This window comes from Brachyhypopomus gauderio, chromosome 11 (assembly GCF_052324685.1).
Source record: "Brachyhypopomus gauderio isolate BG-103 chromosome 11, BGAUD_0.2, whole genome shotgun sequence".
NCBI classification, from domain to species: domain Eukaryota; kingdom Metazoa; phylum Chordata; class Actinopteri; order Gymnotiformes; family Hypopomidae; genus Brachyhypopomus; species Brachyhypopomus gauderio.
This window is the reverse complement of record NC_135221.1, coordinates 6975177-6993579: the sequence shown is the minus strand read 5'-3', so window position 1 is coordinate 6993579 and position 18403 is coordinate 6975177. Positions and strand designations below refer to the sequence as shown.

The 18403-nt window shown below is 44.9% G+C and overlaps 2 protein-coding genes and 2 pseudogenes across 9 annotated transcripts; all 4 read left to right on the top strand.

Annotated features, from left to right (window-relative positions):
• The first annotated feature begins 730 nt into the window (after nt 1–730).
• On the top strand, nt 731–2795 carry LOC143526791 (polyadenylate-binding protein 1A pseudogene; annotated as a pseudogene).
• Nucleotides 2796–3390: 595 nt separating this feature from the next.
• On the top strand, nt 3391–8788 carry LOC143526790 (type 2 DNA topoisomerase 6 subunit B-like). 8 transcript variants are annotated; one of them, XM_077021421.1, is made up of 16 exons: nt 4156–4236; nt 4486–4624; nt 4729–4754; nt 4874–4986; nt 5086–5160; nt 5401–5463; nt 5628–5823; nt 6153–6300; nt 6451–6627; nt 6758–6879; nt 6993–7103; nt 7225–7323; nt 7468–7519; nt 7703–7941; nt 8094–8179; nt 8757–8788. In XM_077021421.1, exons 1-15 carry the CDS (start codon nt 4216–4218, stop codon nt 8142–8144), a joined length of 1632 nt encoding a protein of 543 aa, XP_076877536.1. In that variant the 5' UTR covers nt 4156–4215; the 3' UTR covers nt 8145–8179; nt 8757–8788. The 8 variants fall into 8 exon arrangements, with proteins under 8 accessions (XP_076877539.1, XP_076877536.1, XP_076877537.1 ...); XM_077021424.1 differs by lacking the exons at nt 4156–4236; nt 8757–8788 and adding an exon at nt 3391–3517 and having other exon boundaries at nt 8094–8705; XM_077021422.1 differs by lacking the exon at nt 8757–8788 and having other exon boundaries at nt 6153–6294; nt 8094–8705.
• On the top strand, nt 8730–14463 carry LOC143526789 (disintegrin and metalloproteinase domain-containing protein 19-like). The gene is made up of 13 exons (XM_077021419.1): nt 8730–8896; nt 9315–9492; nt 9588–9677; nt 9800–9995; nt 10392–10500; nt 10586–10799; nt 11068–11145; nt 11552–11660; nt 11819–11954; nt 12048–12138; nt 12276–12509; nt 12706–12794; nt 12881–14463. The coding sequence occupies exons 1-13, from the start codon at nt 8793–8795 to the stop codon at nt 12909–12911; spliced, it is 1659 nt and encodes a 552-aa protein (XP_076877534.1). The 5' UTR covers nt 8730–8792; the 3' UTR covers nt 12912–14463.
• A 1155-nt stretch (nt 14464–15618) lies between these two features.
• On the top strand, nt 15619–17689 carry LOC143526788 (polyadenylate-binding protein 1A pseudogene; annotated as a pseudogene).
• The last annotated feature ends 714 nt before the right edge of the window (nt 17690–18403 follow it).

Genomic DNA, 18403 nt, shown 5'->3' with positions numbered 1-18403 from the left:
GGATCCGTGTGGTCAATTTCATATTCACGCCAAAATTCCAACATGAGAAATAAAACCATTTTTTGTTTGAGCAGATATCGATATGTGTATGTATTTGTGTATTTATGCAGGGTTGTCAACTTTTCAAGATCACTTGGAGTGAGATTTGAACCTGGGGGGGTGGCGAGTGTAAATTGTTGACGGGGGGGGGGGGGGGGGGGTGTAAAATGGACACAAATTAAGTATTATATTATCGCGATCGATCGATCGATCGACAGTGGTTGGCACCAGAGCGAACTAGTAACTCATTTAATCATAGATATGAATCAGAGGTAAATAAACTATGGACCATAGATTTTTTTTCGTCGTGAGAAATCGGAAGTGTGGCATGTGAGCGTGTGAAGACAGTCAAATGCGTGTATCTCACGCTCAATGCGTGAGAGTTGGCAACCCTGCAAATGTATATATTAAAAAAGCACTCACATACTGTCAAAAGAATATTTATGTTGGCCGAAACCCCGGCTGTTCTGAACGACCCCAACTGAACTGGATTTATGACGGAGACCCAGCACAGCAGCTAATCACGCGTTGCTGTGGCGCTAGACGCGTTAGCAACAGGCCCAACTAGAGAACGGCCGAGTTTCGACGTCTTGGTTGTTAGTTACCCATTATTATGTAGTGACGCTTTCTTTTAAAGACATTTTAAACGACGCAAGCATTTGAAAAATGTTAAGTCACTTTTAAAAATTGTAGCGGTTTGAATTGGCTGTGAAGTAGTATAGGTGGTCTACGAGCGTCGACCCTCGTAAATTCCTGAGAACTTGCTTCGACAAACTACTAGATTTACCGTGATGAACCCCAGCGCCCCTAGATTTCAGATGGCTTCGTTGTACGTCGGGGACCTCCACCACGACGTGACCGAGGCCATGCTGTTTGAGAAGTTCAGCCCCGCCGGAACCATCCTGTCCATTCGGGTGTGCCGGGACAAGATCACCCGGCGCTCACTGGGCTACGCCTACATTAACTACCAACAACCCGAGGACGCCGAGCGTGCGTTGGACACCGTGAACTTTGAAGTGATCAAGGGGAGACCTGTGCGCATCATGTGGTCTCAGCGCGACCCGTCGCTGAGGAAGAGTGGGGTGGGAAACGTCTTCATCAAGAACCTGGACAAGTCAATTGACAACATGGCCCTTTATGACACCTTGTCTGCTTTTGGCAACATCTTGTCCTGCAAGGTGGTTTGTGATGAGAACGGTTCAAAAGGGTACGGCTTTGTGCACTTTGAGACGCAGGAGGCAGCCGAGAGAGCCATTGAGAAATTGAACGGCATGTTGCTCAATGACAGAAAAGTGTTTATGGGGCGTTTCAAATCTCGCAAAGAGCGTGAGGCAGAGCGCGTGGCCAGGGCCAAGGAGTTCACCAATGTATACATCAAAAACTTTGGCGAAGACATGGATGATGAAAAACTGAAGGAGGTCTTCAGCAAATATGGCAACGCAATGAGCATCCGTGTTATGACCGACGACAGCGGCAAATCTAGAGGCTTCGGCTTTGTCAGCTTCAAGAGGCATGAGGATGCTCAGAAGGCCGTAGACGAGATGAACGGCAAGGAGCTCAACGGCAAGCTCATCTACGTAGGCCGCGCTCAGAAGAAAGTGGAGCGGCAGATGGAGCTGAAGCGGATGTTTGAGCAGGTGAAGCAGGACCGCATGACCTGCTACCAGGGCGTTAATCTCTATGTGAAGAACCTGGACGACGGTATCGATGATGAACGCCTGCGCAAAGAGTTCTCACCCTTTGGAAACATCACCAGTGCCAAGGTGATGATGGACGGCGGCCGCTCCAAGGGCTTCGGATTCGTGTGCTTCTCCTCGCCGGAGGAGGCCACCAAGGCGGTGACGGAGATGAACGGGCGCATCGTGGCCACCAAGCCGCTCTACGTGGCCCTGGCACAGCGCAAGGAGGAGAGGCAGGCCCACCTCACCAACCAGTACATGCAGCGTCTGGCCAGCGTGTGCGCCGTGCCCAACCACGTGCTCAACCCCTACCAGCACGCCCCGCCCTCCGGATACTTTATCACCGCCATTCCGCAGGCCCAGAACAGAACTGCGTACTACCCGACTAACCAGCTGGCCCAGCTCCAACCCAGTCCATGCTGGACCACGCAGGGCGTTAGACCTCAGCACTTCCAGAACACGCCTGCCACCATGAGGCCGTCTGCGTCCAGACCACAGACGTTCGGCGCCGTCCGGCCGACCTCCCAGGTGCCCCGCGTGATGTCCAGCCAGCGCGTCGCCCCGCAGACCGTGGGCCCTCGCGCGGCTCCGGTAGCCCCCACCTCCCCGGTGCGCGACGTGCCACAGTACAAATACGCAGCAGGTGTGTGCAACACCCAGCAGCACCTGAGCGGTCAGCCCCAGGTCTCCACGCAGCAGTCCGCCGTGTACGTGCAGGGCCAGGAGCCTCTGACGGCCTCCATGCTGGCGGCCGCCCCCCCGCAGGAGCAGGAGCAGATGCTGGGTGAGCGGCTGTTCCCTCTGATCCAGAACACGCACCCCACCCTGGCGGGCAAGATCACGGGTATGCTGCTGGAGATGGACAACTCTGAGCTGCTGCACATGCTCGAGTCGCCCGAGTCTTTGAGCTCCAAGGTCCATGAGGCCGTCGCAGTGCTCCAGGCTCACCAGGCTAAAGAAGCCGCTCAGAAAAGCGTGACCAACTCTGCCGGGGGTCACAAGCCTCTAGGCCCAGGGACAGGAAACTTACTTCACTGGGAGTGGGAGGGGAGGGGATTATAACATCCAGATGCTGTGCCAGCATTGTGAAGATTCCTGAACTGAATGTGCTTGCTCCAAAAAAAAAAAAAAAAAAAAAAGTTATTTAATGTTATATATATTTATTATTTATGTTGTAAAGGCAATTATTATTTATGTATTATTTATGTTATGATACCTTTCATGTATCTCTGAATCCAGCTTGTAGATACTGTAAATAATAAGAATCGATGGATTTGGTGCATACATTACAAATCTTTATATTCATGATTATTAGTATTGTTGTGATCGATGAACTATTATGTAGAATAAGTTAATAAGTTAAAGTTTTAGTTAATAAACTGTTGTCAAATATTCATATTGCACAATTAAAATAGATGCAAATGAGTTCTTTGTTTATTTATTTGTTTCTGACATTTACATAGCATTGCATAGAATTCTAGGTCTTTGTAATCTCATTGGCTGAGCTCAGACTTCTGCATCCTCGGTCTATATAATTAGCCTTACACACTATAGATACACATGAAACTAACAAAAAACTCATGACATGCAGAAATCCGCTTGTAATTGCTACGAAACATCCCTGCATTCATGTGAGGAAATCATGATCAGCAGATGACTAGGCTGAAAACAAGAATGTAAACACACACACACACACACACACACATAGACATGAACACGCACACAGACGTACACAAATACCCATCATTACATGCAAATGAAAACGCTTCACTGAAGGATACATTAGACAGCTTGATAAGGTGAGTCTAGCAAACTTTAGAGTGGAATATAAGTCTATAAATCTTGTGAAGGATTTATCTGCGTTCTGACTATCACTTTTTACAGGGAAGCCTTTTAAAGAGGTGGTCTGGTGTTAAGATTACTATAGATTTTTAAGGTTAAGTCCATATAGAGATAAGGGGGGGTGTGGCGAATGTAAAATGGTAAAATGGACACAAATTAAGTATTATATCGCGATCGATCGATCGCCAGTGGTCGGCACCAGAGCGAACTAGTAACTCATTGAATCAGAGGTAAATAAACTAGATTTTTTTTCGGCGTGAGAAATCGGATGTGTGGCGTGAGAGCGTGTGAAGACAGTCAAATGCGTGTGTCTCGTGCTCATTGTGTGAGAGTTGGCAACCCTGCTTATGTATTAGGTTATTTTAAACATGAAACCTCCTTCAAGCTCTGATGCTAGCTAATTTAGTTACAGTAATTACTTGGTTACAGTAATTATTTAGTTACAGTAAATACTTGGTTACAGTAATTATTTAGTTACAGTATATACTTGGTTACAGTAATTATTTAGTTACAGTCAGTGGTGTAGTCCTAAAGGGCGCGTCCCCCCGCGACCCCCCCCCCTCCACTACACCCCTGGTTACAGTAATTAACAACCCACTAGTCCCCATTTACGGCACGTGCCCAGAGAGCTAGCTTATAACTAACGTATGATAAAATGACATCTAAACTGCAGCAGGTAGTTAAAACTAATTGGCCTTTTTTAAATTATGAATTCTTCTCACAGCACGATAAAACTGTGGTGGTAACCAACTTTCTAGCTACAGAGGGGGAGAGTTCTCTGTGTTAACGTTGACTGAGTGGGTTTCATGACTCGTTAGCTATCTAGCTAATCTTCTCTCTACTACTGAGGTGTGGCTCAACGTAGACATGCAGCAGTTGTGTTTAGTTTTTGGGAGAAACTGTGTCTGCGTTCACTTTCTTTCAGGTTATCAGGTTACTGATGGTTCTGACCCGTAATGATTGCACTGAGTCTAAACGTAGCAGTGCTCGTCCAGACGGCCGAGGGGGCTTGCTGGTTCTGCGGGTCCACAGCATGCAGGCTGTCAGACGACCAACGTACACCGGTCCGAGGAAGCAATTAAGGCAGTTACTTATTTGTTTACTTAATTAGATTGAGAAATCAATTTTGCTTGTTTACAGTTGCATCTGCTGGTCCTTGGTGTTTCAGAATGTCAGAGGAACATGTCCAGAATGGCAGGTTTTTTTATTAAGCCTAGCAACTTATTTTTAAGAGTTGTGTAACACAAAAAGGCGCATTTTGAAAGTTGACTATTAATAATCTGTATTGTTTTTATTTGTTTTGCCTTTTTTAGAGGCTACAGCGAGACTTTCTTCCAGTATCTATTTTTGTGACTGTCCTTGTGAAGAAGACCTTCAAATGTTCTCAAACATCTTTGGGCCTTTGCATTTTGTTTGCTCGTTCCAGGTTTGTATGTCTAGTCACCAATCACAAAGAAAATGTGTTTTAACCCAGCATGAGTGTATGTGTGATGCAGATCCATCAGATTAATTTGGTTTCTTATAGGACGACCAGGACAAGCAGGAAACGGAGGCCGCTACTGCAACATTTCTTCAAAGACTCAGTCTTGTTAATGCTAAGGTAAGGTCAGGGACTGGTCATTCTAAACACAGTAGTTTTAACATGACTTCTGGCTAACCACACTAGTGAAACTGGGTTTCAATCATTCTTTATCTAATATAGGTCACGATTGTCTTCAAAGTCAGGGATAAAGAACACTCACACAGCCAAGTATTCAGGTCAAATTAAATGCCAGTCACCCTTGTTGTTCCATAGTCCCACTGTGCTACCAGCTAATTATTGCAATTTTTTCCCTTATAGAGCCAAGAATAGACTTTCACTTATGGATCATGCCATTTCCATGGACAGTACCATATTTTCCCAGTTAGTCCTTATTTCTATAAAAACCACATGGCACAGTTTGGAATTTTATTCACCTAATACAGTTTTCACATATTTTTGATAATCACAAAGTCAGGCTATTAATAATTGATTAACTTAAAACTCTGAAGATCAAACCTTGCTATCTGTGATACTTTTCTCCAAAGGACTCCGTTCACCATGGCATGCCTCCCTACATGTACGAGAATGCACCCTGTTTTGGGGGAGAGAGTGGCTCTCCTACTGCCTTCTGAAGTCATGGAGGCAGGGTTGTGTGGAGAGTTGAGTATGGCTACCCTGGCCACCCTCAGGCCCTGTATGGACCAGTACCCTAACTGGCCAACTCGACTTTCACATATACACATATCCTTTGTAATGTAAAGATAACTGTCACTGGCAGAGTGTATTTTTTAGATACAGTTATGGCATCCCTCAGTTTTGGGGTGTGCATAATTATGTTGTGCTAATGAGCACATACTGTTACAGCAGCCTTGTTAATTTGATATGACTGAATTGAGGCATATATAACATATATAATTGAGGCATATAACAATAACAAGGGTATTATATCTTCTCTCCACTACATTATCTTACTACAATGATGGTGATGTAATCTTATGTCATGTCTTAATGAGCAAATGAACTTGCTTTGCCTCGACTTGTGAGCAGTTGTACCTTAACATCCGTGTCACGTGTTGGTGTACAGTCCCAGTGGTGTTCCTCTGAAGAGAGGAGAAGGGGCGACCCAGCTGAGCTTCCTCCACAGCCTGGCTGACTCCCCGGCCTGGGTGGAGCTGGGGCTGGCTCGAGTCCGCCACGCAGAGTCGCAAAGCGGTCAGGGTAATATACGTACAGGGTTCGGTTTGAGGGGGAACACTAAGGAAGGCCATCTCCTCAGTAACACACAAAAAAAATAATCAACAATCCCCTTTGTAAAAGGTGTTTAGTTCATGTGATGCTCAAAGTATGTGGCTTTTTTTGTCTATCTAGGATCTGTGTCCTGTGAGGTGGAGTTTTCTGTAGACGATGAGGACGACACTCAACCGCAGGGGAGGCGGGTTGAGCCTGAGCACACCGTGCAGCAGACTGTCATGCTTTTCCTTCTCTTCGAGTACAGAGACCCCTTCCACTCCCAGCTCTCTGACGTCATCGGTACGGTTCAGATCAGTGAGTCCTGCTGCAGCGGCTAGACCCAGTTCATCCTGCATTTGTAATGCTTCCTGGGTCTGTAGTTTACCTGCAGTGGATTTTCGTTTGTTGTAACCACTGTCTGTTTTACCTTTTACATTATATTAAGGGAGTGAAGAAACTTTAGAGAGATGTTTGGACAAGGTGCTTTGGTACAATGATGACAAAGTAAGATCAGCCCTGCAGTCGTTACTGAAAAGTGCCCTCAGGGGATTTCTAAAAAGAAACAAGGCAAGACGTTTTGACACCATTCATTTAATTTAACTTCATATATTCTCACAGCTCACAGCTGCATTTGGCTTCATTGTGTTTGAGTGTGTGCCTGCATATGATTGTGTGTATAGTCCCAAGAGAGGCTTCAGTCTGCCATGTCGGTGATTCTGAGCTCTGTAAAGAGTATTGTGAGCAGCAGTAGCAGTGTCGATTTTCGCACCGCCTGTCTGACTACCATGAAGGTACACTTCACGTGGCTGTTGAAATCAAATCTGACAGATAGTACATAGTCAGCCTTAAGCTTGAACTTTAATGTCATTTGTTCATGTATGTCCAAAACATTATCGTATGTGTCTGTTTTAGGTGCAGAGCAGCTATGACCTGTCTTTCCCCTTACATCAAAAACTTCAGAGAGTCATAAATGGGCGATTTGTTTCCAGAAGCAGATGTACTTCTGAAAAGGTTTTTTTGCTGCCTAAACACTACACTTACCTTCTTGTACTGTTTGTGAATTGTTTGTGTTAGAAAAGGCAAGATGATGGTTATGCCAATCAAATGTGCTACATTTGTTTGTGATTTGCATATTTTCTGATTTCTTTCTGCTAGGCTTCAGAGACGATTATGTCTGAGTGGAACAGCCATGAGGAACCTGAAAATGGCAAGTGACGTTTCCCCTGTACTTGTGTATGGTCCAACAGTAGCAACAGCACACTGCACACTATGTAATTGTACATGACTTACAGTAACAGTGTATTCAACCGTTGTCCAATCGTAATCATTCGTTATGGCCATCGCTATTTATTAAACTCGGGCAGTTTTGTCTGTATGTTTGGCTATCCAGGGCTTCCAAGCAAAAGAACGCACGAAGAAGAGGAGGAGGAGGAGGAGACACCGTCGTGCTCCAAAAGGCAGTGCTCAGAGTTCACTGCTGGGGACTCGTATGCCTTTGAGAGCAACATTTGGGAGACTCTGGACAACCAGATGCAATGGTCACAAGGATCCCAGAGGGAGCTTGTCAACATGGGCTTAGCAGAGTCGTCGACCCCTTCCTTAAGCAATACTGAGTTGAAAAAACAACAGGTGAACAATGAGAAGTTATGATTATGATGCATGGCACTTGCATTCCTTAAATCTAAAGCTAGGAATATTATCCATTATGATTTTTGTGTCAGTAGTTCTGTCTTCAGTTATATTTTTGTTCAAGTGACTGTATGCTACCCTTGTTTGTTTAGGTTGACAGAGAATGGCTTCAGGAGATTGAAAATCTGTCTGAGTGGGATTAAAACTGTCAGGACTGAAGATTTGGGTTACCAAAATTGTTTGTTCATTAAACATGTTTCTGTTAGTAGAAAATATTTTAGTGGGTATTTAAAAAAGCTTTTTACTGGTTATTTTATTACAATACTGTAGATTGTTGTGTTATTTTTGTTTTCCAACATTATAATTTGGGTTTTATTTTGTTGTCCTAACATGTTAGAAATTAACTATTTAACATTCATGAGTTTGCACTGATAGCATACATGTAGTTTCAATTATTGCCACACCGTGGCGCCAACGTAACGGCCTTTACTGTGATAAAGATTTAGGCCCATCTGTTTCAGCGAAAGGTTAAGGTTAAAACAAGCGTAAAGATTTAAGTTGTTTTATTTGAGAGTGTGCAGAAACATGTTTGTTAGCGCAAATATTTCACATGATGTTAACTTCTCCATAAGAATAACTTTGAACTCAAAGTCAGAACTGAATTTTCCTGTGATATTGCAAGTAGAGTCACTAGAGGTTTATTTGGGTTCGGTGGAAGAACGGCACATGAAACTGCCGCAGGCATCATAAATCATCTCTGTGTCTACCCATTCATCCCTCCCTCTCTCTCTCTCTCTCTCTCTCTCTGTCTTCAGGATCACTCAGAAAGTGCCGTTGGGATAGCTGCCACCATGGCCCATAAGATGGGCCATAACTTTGGTATGAGCCATGACAGTGAAAGGTGCTGCCAGGCCCTGTCCGAGGACGGAGGCTGCATCATGGCTGCGTCTACGGGGTGAGACTACGGCCCCGGGGCAAAAGTGGCTCCGCACTGCCCCAGGTCCCCTTTAGCTGCACCAGTGTAGTGAGCGTGAGGGCAACATATCCTGGAAGGGTTTTACCAAACACTACTAGCTTAAACACTCATCTTATCTGGAAAAAAACCTAATTTGTAAATTGTCCCATGAGAACTTAGCAGATGCTCTAATGTTATACCTTTATACCTCTATACCTTCTTAATATAGTATAGACTGTACACCTTCTTAATATTGTCTATAGTATAGACAGTGTACTACTGACTGCACTGGATAATGAGACTCTGACACCGACTTTTGTAAAAGCTGCTTTAATAACTTGATTCTCCAAAATGTTATGTACTTATCTCGGATTCTTGTTTGCTCGATTGTTTCTTGTCTTATCTCACTCGCCCACAGGCACCCTTTCCCACGTGTATTTAACTCATGTAACCAGGCCGAGCTAAAGCGCTATCTGAGCTCTGGTGGGGGAAAGTGCCTGTTCAACCCCCCAAACACCAAGGCCATGTATGGAGGTCAACGCTGTGGTAATGGCTACCTAGAGGAGGGAGAGGAGTGTGACTGTGGAGAAGTAGAGGTAAGATCTCAAATGTCATGCTCATCACACTGTTTGCACCTCCATAGGTTTTTACATCAGGTTTTTACGTCTTTCTCTCTGTCTGCATGTTCTAGGAATGTTCCAGTCCATGTTGCAATGCTCATAACTGCACCCTGAAGGCAGGAGCTGAATGTGCCCATGGAGTGTGTTGTCAGGACTGCAAGGTTGTTTCCTCACTCCTCTTGTGTCAGCTCACTCACATCGTGCCACATGCAATCACTTCCTGTCACACTGACTGTGGTCTTCCTTGTCTCTCTCCACCTTTTGACCGATTTGCTCTCAAAAGCTGAAGAGTCCAGGTGTCCTGTGTCGCTCTATCTCAGGCTCCTGTGATCTGCCCGAGTACTGTGATGGGAAGTCAGAGGCGTGCCCTGCCAACTTCTACCTGGTGGACGGGAGCCTGTGTGCGCACGGGGCAGCGTACTGTTACACGGGCATGTGTCTGAACCTGGACCAACAGTGTAGCTCTCTCTGGGGGAAAGGTAACATTGCTCAGCTTAGCCAAAGCCAAACTATTCAGCTGATGTATTGTGTTATTAGTGTTCTTTGTTTCTACAAAAATCTTTAATAGAATTTTTTTGTCAAATTACATCCATGGCACCCCCCCCTCCCCATTCATTCTGACATAGTTCTGGTATTGGTTACATCAAGATACAATGTCATTGGCACTGATGCTGTGTTTGTGCAGTAGGTAGTTGGTAAAAACACGGCCAATTAATGAAGGAACCAACTGTACAATGGGGTGAACCATCTGTCATCCTCTCCCTGCAACACGGGCATGTCCAGTTTTCCTAAATCCCTCTGGAACTCCTTCAAGGTTTTCACAGAGAACATGGCTGTGAAGGTATTTGTTCGGCTCTCTCCTGGTGCCCTCACAGATGCTCAGCCTGCTCCGGATCTGTGCTTCACCAAGGTGAACGAGGCTGGTAATTCCTATGGAAACTGTGGCAAAGACCTGATGGGCAAATACAGGGGGTGCACAGAAAGGTGAGGATCTTCTCTCAGGGAAGGAGTCCAAATCGTGGCCACTGCAAAAGAGAAAGATGCATATTTACGCAGATTTTCATCTAAGGGATGCTAAATGTGGCAAGATTCAGTGTCTGAGCAGCGCCACCAAGCCCATTGAGGCCAACGCCGTGGCCATTGACACCACGATCCGCGAGGGCCGTCGACAGATCCTGTGTCGGGGAACACACGTGTACCGGCTGGACCAGGACGAGGAGAGCCAGGGTGATACGCTAGACCCAGGGCTCGTCATGACTGGAACCAAGTGCGGTGACAATGCGGTGAGTACCGGAGACACGTTGTTAAGTGTATAATGGGGGACGTGTCCTGCAGAAGCAATGCTAATAATTGTGCTAATGCATGAAATATAGTCAGAGCACATTAATATTATGCACATGAGGTCATGCAAGCCAGACCAGTTAGCTTTAACTCACTGCATAGCAATTTAAAATTAATTTTTGTTGCAAGGCAAAATCAAGATGATAGGTGCAGTAACCATGATTGTTACCAATAAGGTATATGATATCTTTAATATCCCTCTTGGAGCAGATTTGTTTTGATGGAGAGTGTCGCAATGTGTCCTTTCTCCGGGCGGATGAGTGCAACGCCAAGTGTCACGGCCATGGGGTGGGTGGTCCTCTTTGCCTCTCTTAGGGTAAAATTAGCACCCGTTTAGCCCATGTGGGTGGCTTGACTTAACTGAGCCTGGTCACTTCCTGTCCTCCCATTAACCCATGGTGTTAATAATATCCACAATTATTAGTTTATTCCAAGGAGCTTGATGTGCCATCACACTGATAAACATGTACATTGCGTCTGGATAAGAATTTTTGCCAAATGCTGTAAATGTATACCACTATAAAGTCCTACAAACTAAATTCAGGTCATATGTTATCAAAGTGAAGCTGAACCACCTATGTCATTATATGGTAAAAGTCTCCAATAATGTTTATGTGGACTACGGTAAACAAAGGCCTGCGATGGTCTTATATCTGCTGGTTTAAGTGAGTTTGTGCGGTGTCTTCCTCTGTAGCTGTGCAACAACAATCACAACTGCCACTGTGACGCAGGCTGGGCACCACCATATTGTGAAGAAAAAGGCAGTGGGGGCAGTTTGGACAGCGGACCGGTGGTCCCCTACTGTAAGGAAAACCTGCCCGCACACACACAAAACACATAAGGGAATTCACCTGCACGTTCCTCTAAGCAAATACACTGATTTGTGTTGTCCTCTGTTCTTGTGTCCTTGAATTCTCTTAACTGAAAGTAGTGAACAGTGTCTTTTTCTCTTTTGCTTCAGCCTTATTTCCCCTCCTGGCGCTCCTGCCTGTGTTCCTCTGCTTGGGATTGGCTGTTCTCTTCCTCTGCTGGTGCTACAGGAAGAAGCTCCATTCGCTTAAAAGTACCGTCCATTCTCCTCAGCGCATACATGTTAAGTAAGTCCTTCTGATTTAAATAATCTGTCCTCCTGATGTGCTGTTCAGCACAGGCTGACTTTATCACTTTATCTACTATGATTTGCATTTCAGTGCGGCTGCTTCACCGAAATCCAAAACTCCTACTGCTGATGTTCATGCGAGCTCGGCATTGCAGATAAAACAATCTGGCACAGATAAACCAGTAATGTCATATCTTGTATTTTTTAAATATATATAAATTAATATAATATGTAAATAAATATATATATATATTTGTGTTTTTATATATAAATATATATTTTGCAGCATGTTAATCTAAAAAAAAATTTCCCATGGCAGGAGAGCCAACGGTCCAGTCCGTCTGGTCCACCCAGATCAAGGCATGCCAGTGTTCGGCCTACGGTCAAACCTCCACCAATTCCAGCATATGCACTGCACCAGCAGAGCCCTGTGCTCTCAGAGGCCACTTCTCAGCCCCGCCCATCTCCGCCGGTTGGCGCCAAACCCAGACCAAGCCCACCCAACAGACCTCCTCCACCCTGCCCCATTACCAAGACCTCTCACATCAAAGAGGTGAGGGCTGTAGATTGTCCTGTTTTAATCACAAGACACCCACCTTTCTCTATGTACAGCCCAGTGCTGATCATTGTGAGACGAATCTATCAAAATCTATCATCTATTGGAGCAAAAGCGCAACCAGTCAAGACTCAGGAGTGGTAATGAAAGTGGTAATGTAAGTAAAATCATTGTCTTGCTGATGTTTTTCCAGGAGGTGTCACAAAGAAAGGGGTCTGAAATATCACCAGGGCTAATACAGAAAGGGAAGTCCAATCTGTTGCCCCCTACTGGTCATACCAGGTAGTCAGCTGTATAATTAGGATAAAGAAGTGTCACCATTATAATGCCAAATACACTCATGTCCTCTGCTTTTTTTCTTTCTGCAGGTTTCAAAGTGAAATCTCTGGACAGAGCTGAAATTATGTGAAGCTCGTGAAATCAAAGGACCTTATGCTTCTGAGTACTCTTAAAATGAGAAACTGGAACCTGCAACATTCAGGCATGTACTTCTGGAGTGGCAACGGAGCCTTCCTAAGTCCAGCACCACGTCTGCCTAATACACTTGAAATCAGAAGTGTGATGTACTTGTGGCATTTTACTTTGTTTTGGTACTGTTTGAATAATCATGTGCCATATTTTTTTTATTTCACACCTATTTATTGCTAAGTGAGAACTTACAAGAGAAAAAGTTCCTTGATACGATCTTTAAATAAGAGCATGAAGGTATATCTTACATTAAGAACATGTCAAGTTTGGATTGCACGCAACAGTGAAAATCACACCACCTGCTGTGAAAACCACAAAATGACACAATGGCCTTTGTGCTTGGTATGTCAAGATGTGTAGTTATGCAAATTGAGACATCCTGATTCACAATTCAGTGATTTTGTGGCCACCATCTGTTCTTTTCTGTGCACACCTGCTCAAGTAATTGCATAGAATACAGAGTAAATTGACTACATCAAAAGAATATTTACAATTTGCTGGACACTGTATATAAATCTAGGTCATCAAATGACTAGTGGCTGCCGTATAATTCAAGTGAGATGAAATTTATTTTACTTTTCTGTCTGTCCACTCACAAGCCTCTTGGGAACACTTGATGAAATGCACCTTATATTGTGTACAAGGACGCCAAACCAGGGAATAAAACTAAATATGTACTGTACACTTAGATAGTGTTAAGACTAGTATAAATTATTGAGTGATGCCCTTTGAAGACTCAAAGGCACAACCAAAACGTACAGTCCTCTCAAAATGTACTGTAGGTGTATCATTCATCTAGGTCTGACACCAGAACAGATTCTGTATTACAACTAGAATTTGAAAAGAATGATGTGTGTGATATACTTAATGTATAGATTTAAATGGCTTATGCCCTAACAAAAGCAGGTAAATGTGTTTATCTGTAGTGATCTTACATAGGCTTTCTTACTTATACATTGAATTGAACTATTGAAATGACCTTTCTCTTTAAATATGTCATAGTTAATGCTATGAAAATCATGTATTTGTGCTGGAATAATGTGGACTCTCAGGTTTGAGTTAATAAGTAGGCATACTGATGCCTAAAACTGGGACCATACTGAGGAAACACACTGTGAATGGAATGATTATAGCTATTATAAGGCCAGATTTCCAGACCCAGTTTAAGCCTTATTCTAGACTAAAACTATTTGCAACACTGAGTCAACATCAGCACTTCAGTTTAGTCCAAGACTAGACTTAGTTGTTCATGAATCTGGCCTATAATTAAATGTCCAATATTTACAATGGTCCACATTGAAGTTTTTTGTTTGTTTATGTTTTTTGCACTTTGTTAGGCTGTGTGAATGCATCGTTTGTTAAGAATTACAGGAACTGCACTGAATCATCAGTTCTGATCCAATGCCATGAATGTAAAATTGACTTCTGCCAGCCTCTCAGGCGTCTTCTGCCAGCCAATAAAATAAGATTAGATATCACCGCACATTTTTATTTTGATCCATTTTTTACAATATGTTTATGTGATGCACTTCCATGTTCCCTTTGTCATGTTGAAAGTAGTTTGTGTCTTCAATTTTTGCCGGAAAGAAACATTGATACAGGAATGGTGGTTATAGGCATAAATAGAGTGATGGCTGAGTGAGGTTGCAGGAACACTGATCTGGTCAGTGATTACATGGCTAAACGTGATGTGGCTGCAGAAATACTGATCTGTGGTCAGTCATAATTAGACTGATTTATGAATGAAGGATGATGTAATAACGCTGATCAAGTCTGGCTAATAGGGTAATATGGCTGGAGTAAATTTAATAAAACTGACAAAAACTCAGTGATAAATGTGGCTACTATAATAATAATAATGAATGGGCTCAGTATGATTAGAAATAGTATATAAAGTTTAGGTGGGAAATAATTTTACAGGATCCGTGTGGTCAATTTCATATTCACGCCAAAATTCCAACATGAGAAATAAAACCATTTTTTGTTTGAGCAGATATCGATATGTGTAAGTATTTGTGTATTTATGCAGGGTTGTCAACTTTTCAAGATCACTTGGAGTGAGATTTGAACCTGGGGGGGTGGCGAGTGTAAATTGTTGACGGGGGGGGGGGGGTGTAAAATGGACACAAATTAAGTATTATATTATCGCGATCGATCGATCGATCGACAGTGGTTGGCACCAGAGCGAACTAGTAACTCATTTAATCATAGATATGAATCAGAGGTAAATAAACTATGGACCATAGATTTTTTTTTCGTCGTGAGAAATCGGAAGTGTGGCATGTGAGCGTGTGAAGACAGTCAAATGCGTGTATCTCACGCTCAATGCGTGAGAGTTGGCAACCCTGCAAATGTATATATTAAAAAAGCATTCACATACTGTCAAAAGAATATTTATGTTGGCCGAAACCCCGGCTGTTCTGAACGACCCCAACTGAACTGGATTTATGACGGAGACCCAGCACAGCAGCTAATCACGCGTTGCTGTGGCGCTAGACGCGTTAGCAACAGGCCCAACTAGAGAACGGCCGAGTTTCGACGTCTTGGTTGTTAGTTACCCATTATTATGTAGTGACGCTTTCTTTTAAAGACATTTTAAACGACGCAAGCATTTGAAAAATGTTAAGTCACTTTTAAAAATTGTAGCGGTTTGAATTGGCTGTGAAGTAGTATAGGTGGTCTACGAGCGTCGACCCTCGTAAATTCCTGAGAACTTGCTTCGACAAACTACTAGATTTACCGTGATGAACCCCAGCGCCCCTAGATTTCAGATGGCTTCGTTGTACGTCGGGGACCTCCACCACGACGTGACCGAGGCCATGCTGTTTGAAAAGTTCAGCCCCGCCGGAACCATCCTGTCCATTCGGGTGTGCCGGGACAAGATCACTCGGCGATCACTGGGCTACGCCTACATTAACTACCAACAACCCGAGGACGCCGAGCGTGCGTTGGACACCGTGAACTTTGAAGTGATCAAGGGGAGACCTGTGCGCATCATGTGGTCTCAGCGCGACCCGTCGCTGAGGAAGAGTGGGGTGGGAAACGTCTTCATCAAGAACCTGGACAAGTCAATTGACAACATGGCCCTTTATGACACCTTGTCTGCTTTTGGCAACATCTTGTCCTGCAAGGTGGTTTGTGATGAGAACGGTTCAAAAGGGTACGGCTTTGTGCACTTTGAGACGCAGGAGGCAGCCGAGAGAGCCATTGAGAAATTGAACGGCATGTTGCTCAATGACAGAAAAGTGTTTATGGGGCGTTTCAAATCTCGCAAAGAGCGTGAGGCAGAGCGCGTGGCCAGGGCCAAGGAGTTCACCAATGTATACATCAAAAACTTTGGCGAAGACATGGATGATGAAAAACTGAAGGAGGTCTTCAGCAAATATGGCAACGCAATGAGCATCCGTGTTATGACCGACGACAGCGGCAAATCTAGAGGCTTCGGCTTTGTCAGCTTCAAGAGGCATGAGGATGCTCAGAAGGCCGTAGACGAGATGAACGGCAAGGAGCTCAACGGCAAGCTCATCTACGTAGGCCGCGCTCAGAAGAAAGTGGAGCGGCAGATGGAGCTGAAGCGGATGTTTGAGCAGGTGAAGCAGGACCGCATGAGCCGCTACCAGGGCGTTAATCTCTATGTGAAGAACCTGGACGACGGTATCGATGATGAACGCCTGCGCAAAGAGTTCTCACCCTTTGGAAACATCACCAGTGCCAAGGTGATGATGGACGGCGGCCGCTCCAAGGGCTTCGGCTTCGTGTGCTTCTCCTCGCCGGAGGAGGCCACCAAGGCGGTGACGGAGATGAACGGGCGCATCGTGGCCGCCAAGCCGCTCTACGTGGCCCTGGCACAGCGCAAGGAGGAGAGGCAGGCCCACCTCACCAACCAGTACATGCAGCGTCTGGCCAGCGTGTGCGCCGTGCCCAACCACGTGCTCAACCCCTACCAGCACGCCCCGCCCTCCGGATACTTTATCACCGCCATTCCGCAGGCCCAGAACAGAACTGCGTACTACCCGACTAACCAGCTGGCCCAGCTCCGACCCAGTCCATGCTGGACCACGCAGGGCGTTAGACCTCAGCACTTCCAGAACACGCCTGCCACCGTGAGGCCGTCTGCGTCCAGACAACAGACGTTCGGCGCCGTCCGGCCGACCTCCCAGGTGCCCCGCGTGATGTCCAGCCAGCGCGTCGCCCCGCAGACCGTGGGCCCTCGCGCGGCTCCGGTAGCCCCCACCTCCCCGGTGCGCGACGTGCCACAGTACAAATACGCAGCAGGTGTGTGCAACACCCAGCAGCACCTGAGCGGTCAGCCCCAGGTCTCCACGCAGCAGTCCGCCGTGTACGTGCAGGGCCAGGAGCCTCTGACGGCCTCCATGCTGGCGGCCGCCCCCCCGCAGGAGCAGGAGCAGATGCTGGGTGAGCGGCTGTTCCCTCTGATCCAGAACACGCACCCCACCCTGGCGGGCAAGATCACGGGTATGCTGCTGGAGATGGACAACTCTGAGCTGCTGCACATGCTCGAGTCGCCCGAGTCTTTGAGCTCCAAGGTCCATGAGGCCGTCGCAGTGCTCCAGGCTCACCAGGCTAAAGAAGCCGCTCAGAAAAGCGTGACCAACTCTGCCGGGGGTCACAAGCCTCTAGGCCCAGGGACAGGAAACTTACTTCACTGGGAGTGGGAGGGGAGGGGATTATAACATCCAGATGCTGTGCCAGCATTGTGAAGATTCCTGAACTGAATGTGCTTGCTCCAAAAAAAAAAAAAAAAAAAAAGTTATTTAATGTTATATATATTTATTATTTATGTTGTAAAGGCAATTATTATTTATGTATTATTTATGTTGTGATACCTTTCATGTATCTCTGAATCCAGCTTGTAGATACTGTAAATAATAAGAATCAATGGATTTGGTGCATACATTACAAATCTTTATATTCATGATTATTAGTATTGTTGTGATCGATGAACTATTATGTAGAATAAGTTAATAAGTTAAAGTTTTAGTTAATAAACTGTTGTCAAATATTCATATTGCACAATTAAAATAGATGCAAATGAGTTCTTTGTTTATTTATTTGTTTCTGACATTTACATAGCATTGCATAGAATTCTAGGTCTTTGTAATCTCATTGGCTGAGCTCAGACTTCTGCATCCTCGGTCTATATAATTAGCCTTACACACTATAGATACACATGAAACTAACAAAAAACTCATGACATGCAGAAATCCGCTTGTAATTGCTACGAAACATCCCTGCATTCATGTGAGGAAATCATGATCAGCAGATGACTAGGCTGAAAACAAGAATGTAAACACACACACACACACACACACACACATAGACATGAACACGCACACAGACGTACACAAATACCCATCATTACATGCAAATGAAAACGCTTCACTGAAGGATACATTAGACAG

Coding starts and splice junctions, on each gene's coding strand:
- LOC143526790 (XM_077021421.1), top strand. CDS start 4,216: ATGACATCTAAACTGCAGCAG. Junction 4,237..4,485: donor TGACATCTAAACTGCAGCAG/GTAGTTAAAACT, acceptor ACTTTCTTTCAG/GTTATCAGGTTACTGATGGT. Junction 7,942..8,093: donor CTGAGTTGAAAAAACAACAG/GTGAACAATGAG, acceptor TTGTTTGTTTAG/GTTGACAGAGAATGGCTTCA.
- LOC143526789 (XM_077021419.1), top strand. CDS start 8,793: ATGGCCCATAAGATGGGCCATAACTTTGGTATGAGCCATGACAGTGAA. Junction 9,493..9,587: donor GTGACTGTGGAGAAGTAGAG/GTAAGATCTCAA, acceptor TGCATGTTCTAG/GAATGTTCCAGTCCATGTTG. Junction 12,510..12,705: donor AGACCTCTCACATCAAAGAG/GTGAGGGCTGTA, acceptor ATGTTTTTCCAG/GAGGTGTCACAAAGAAAGGG.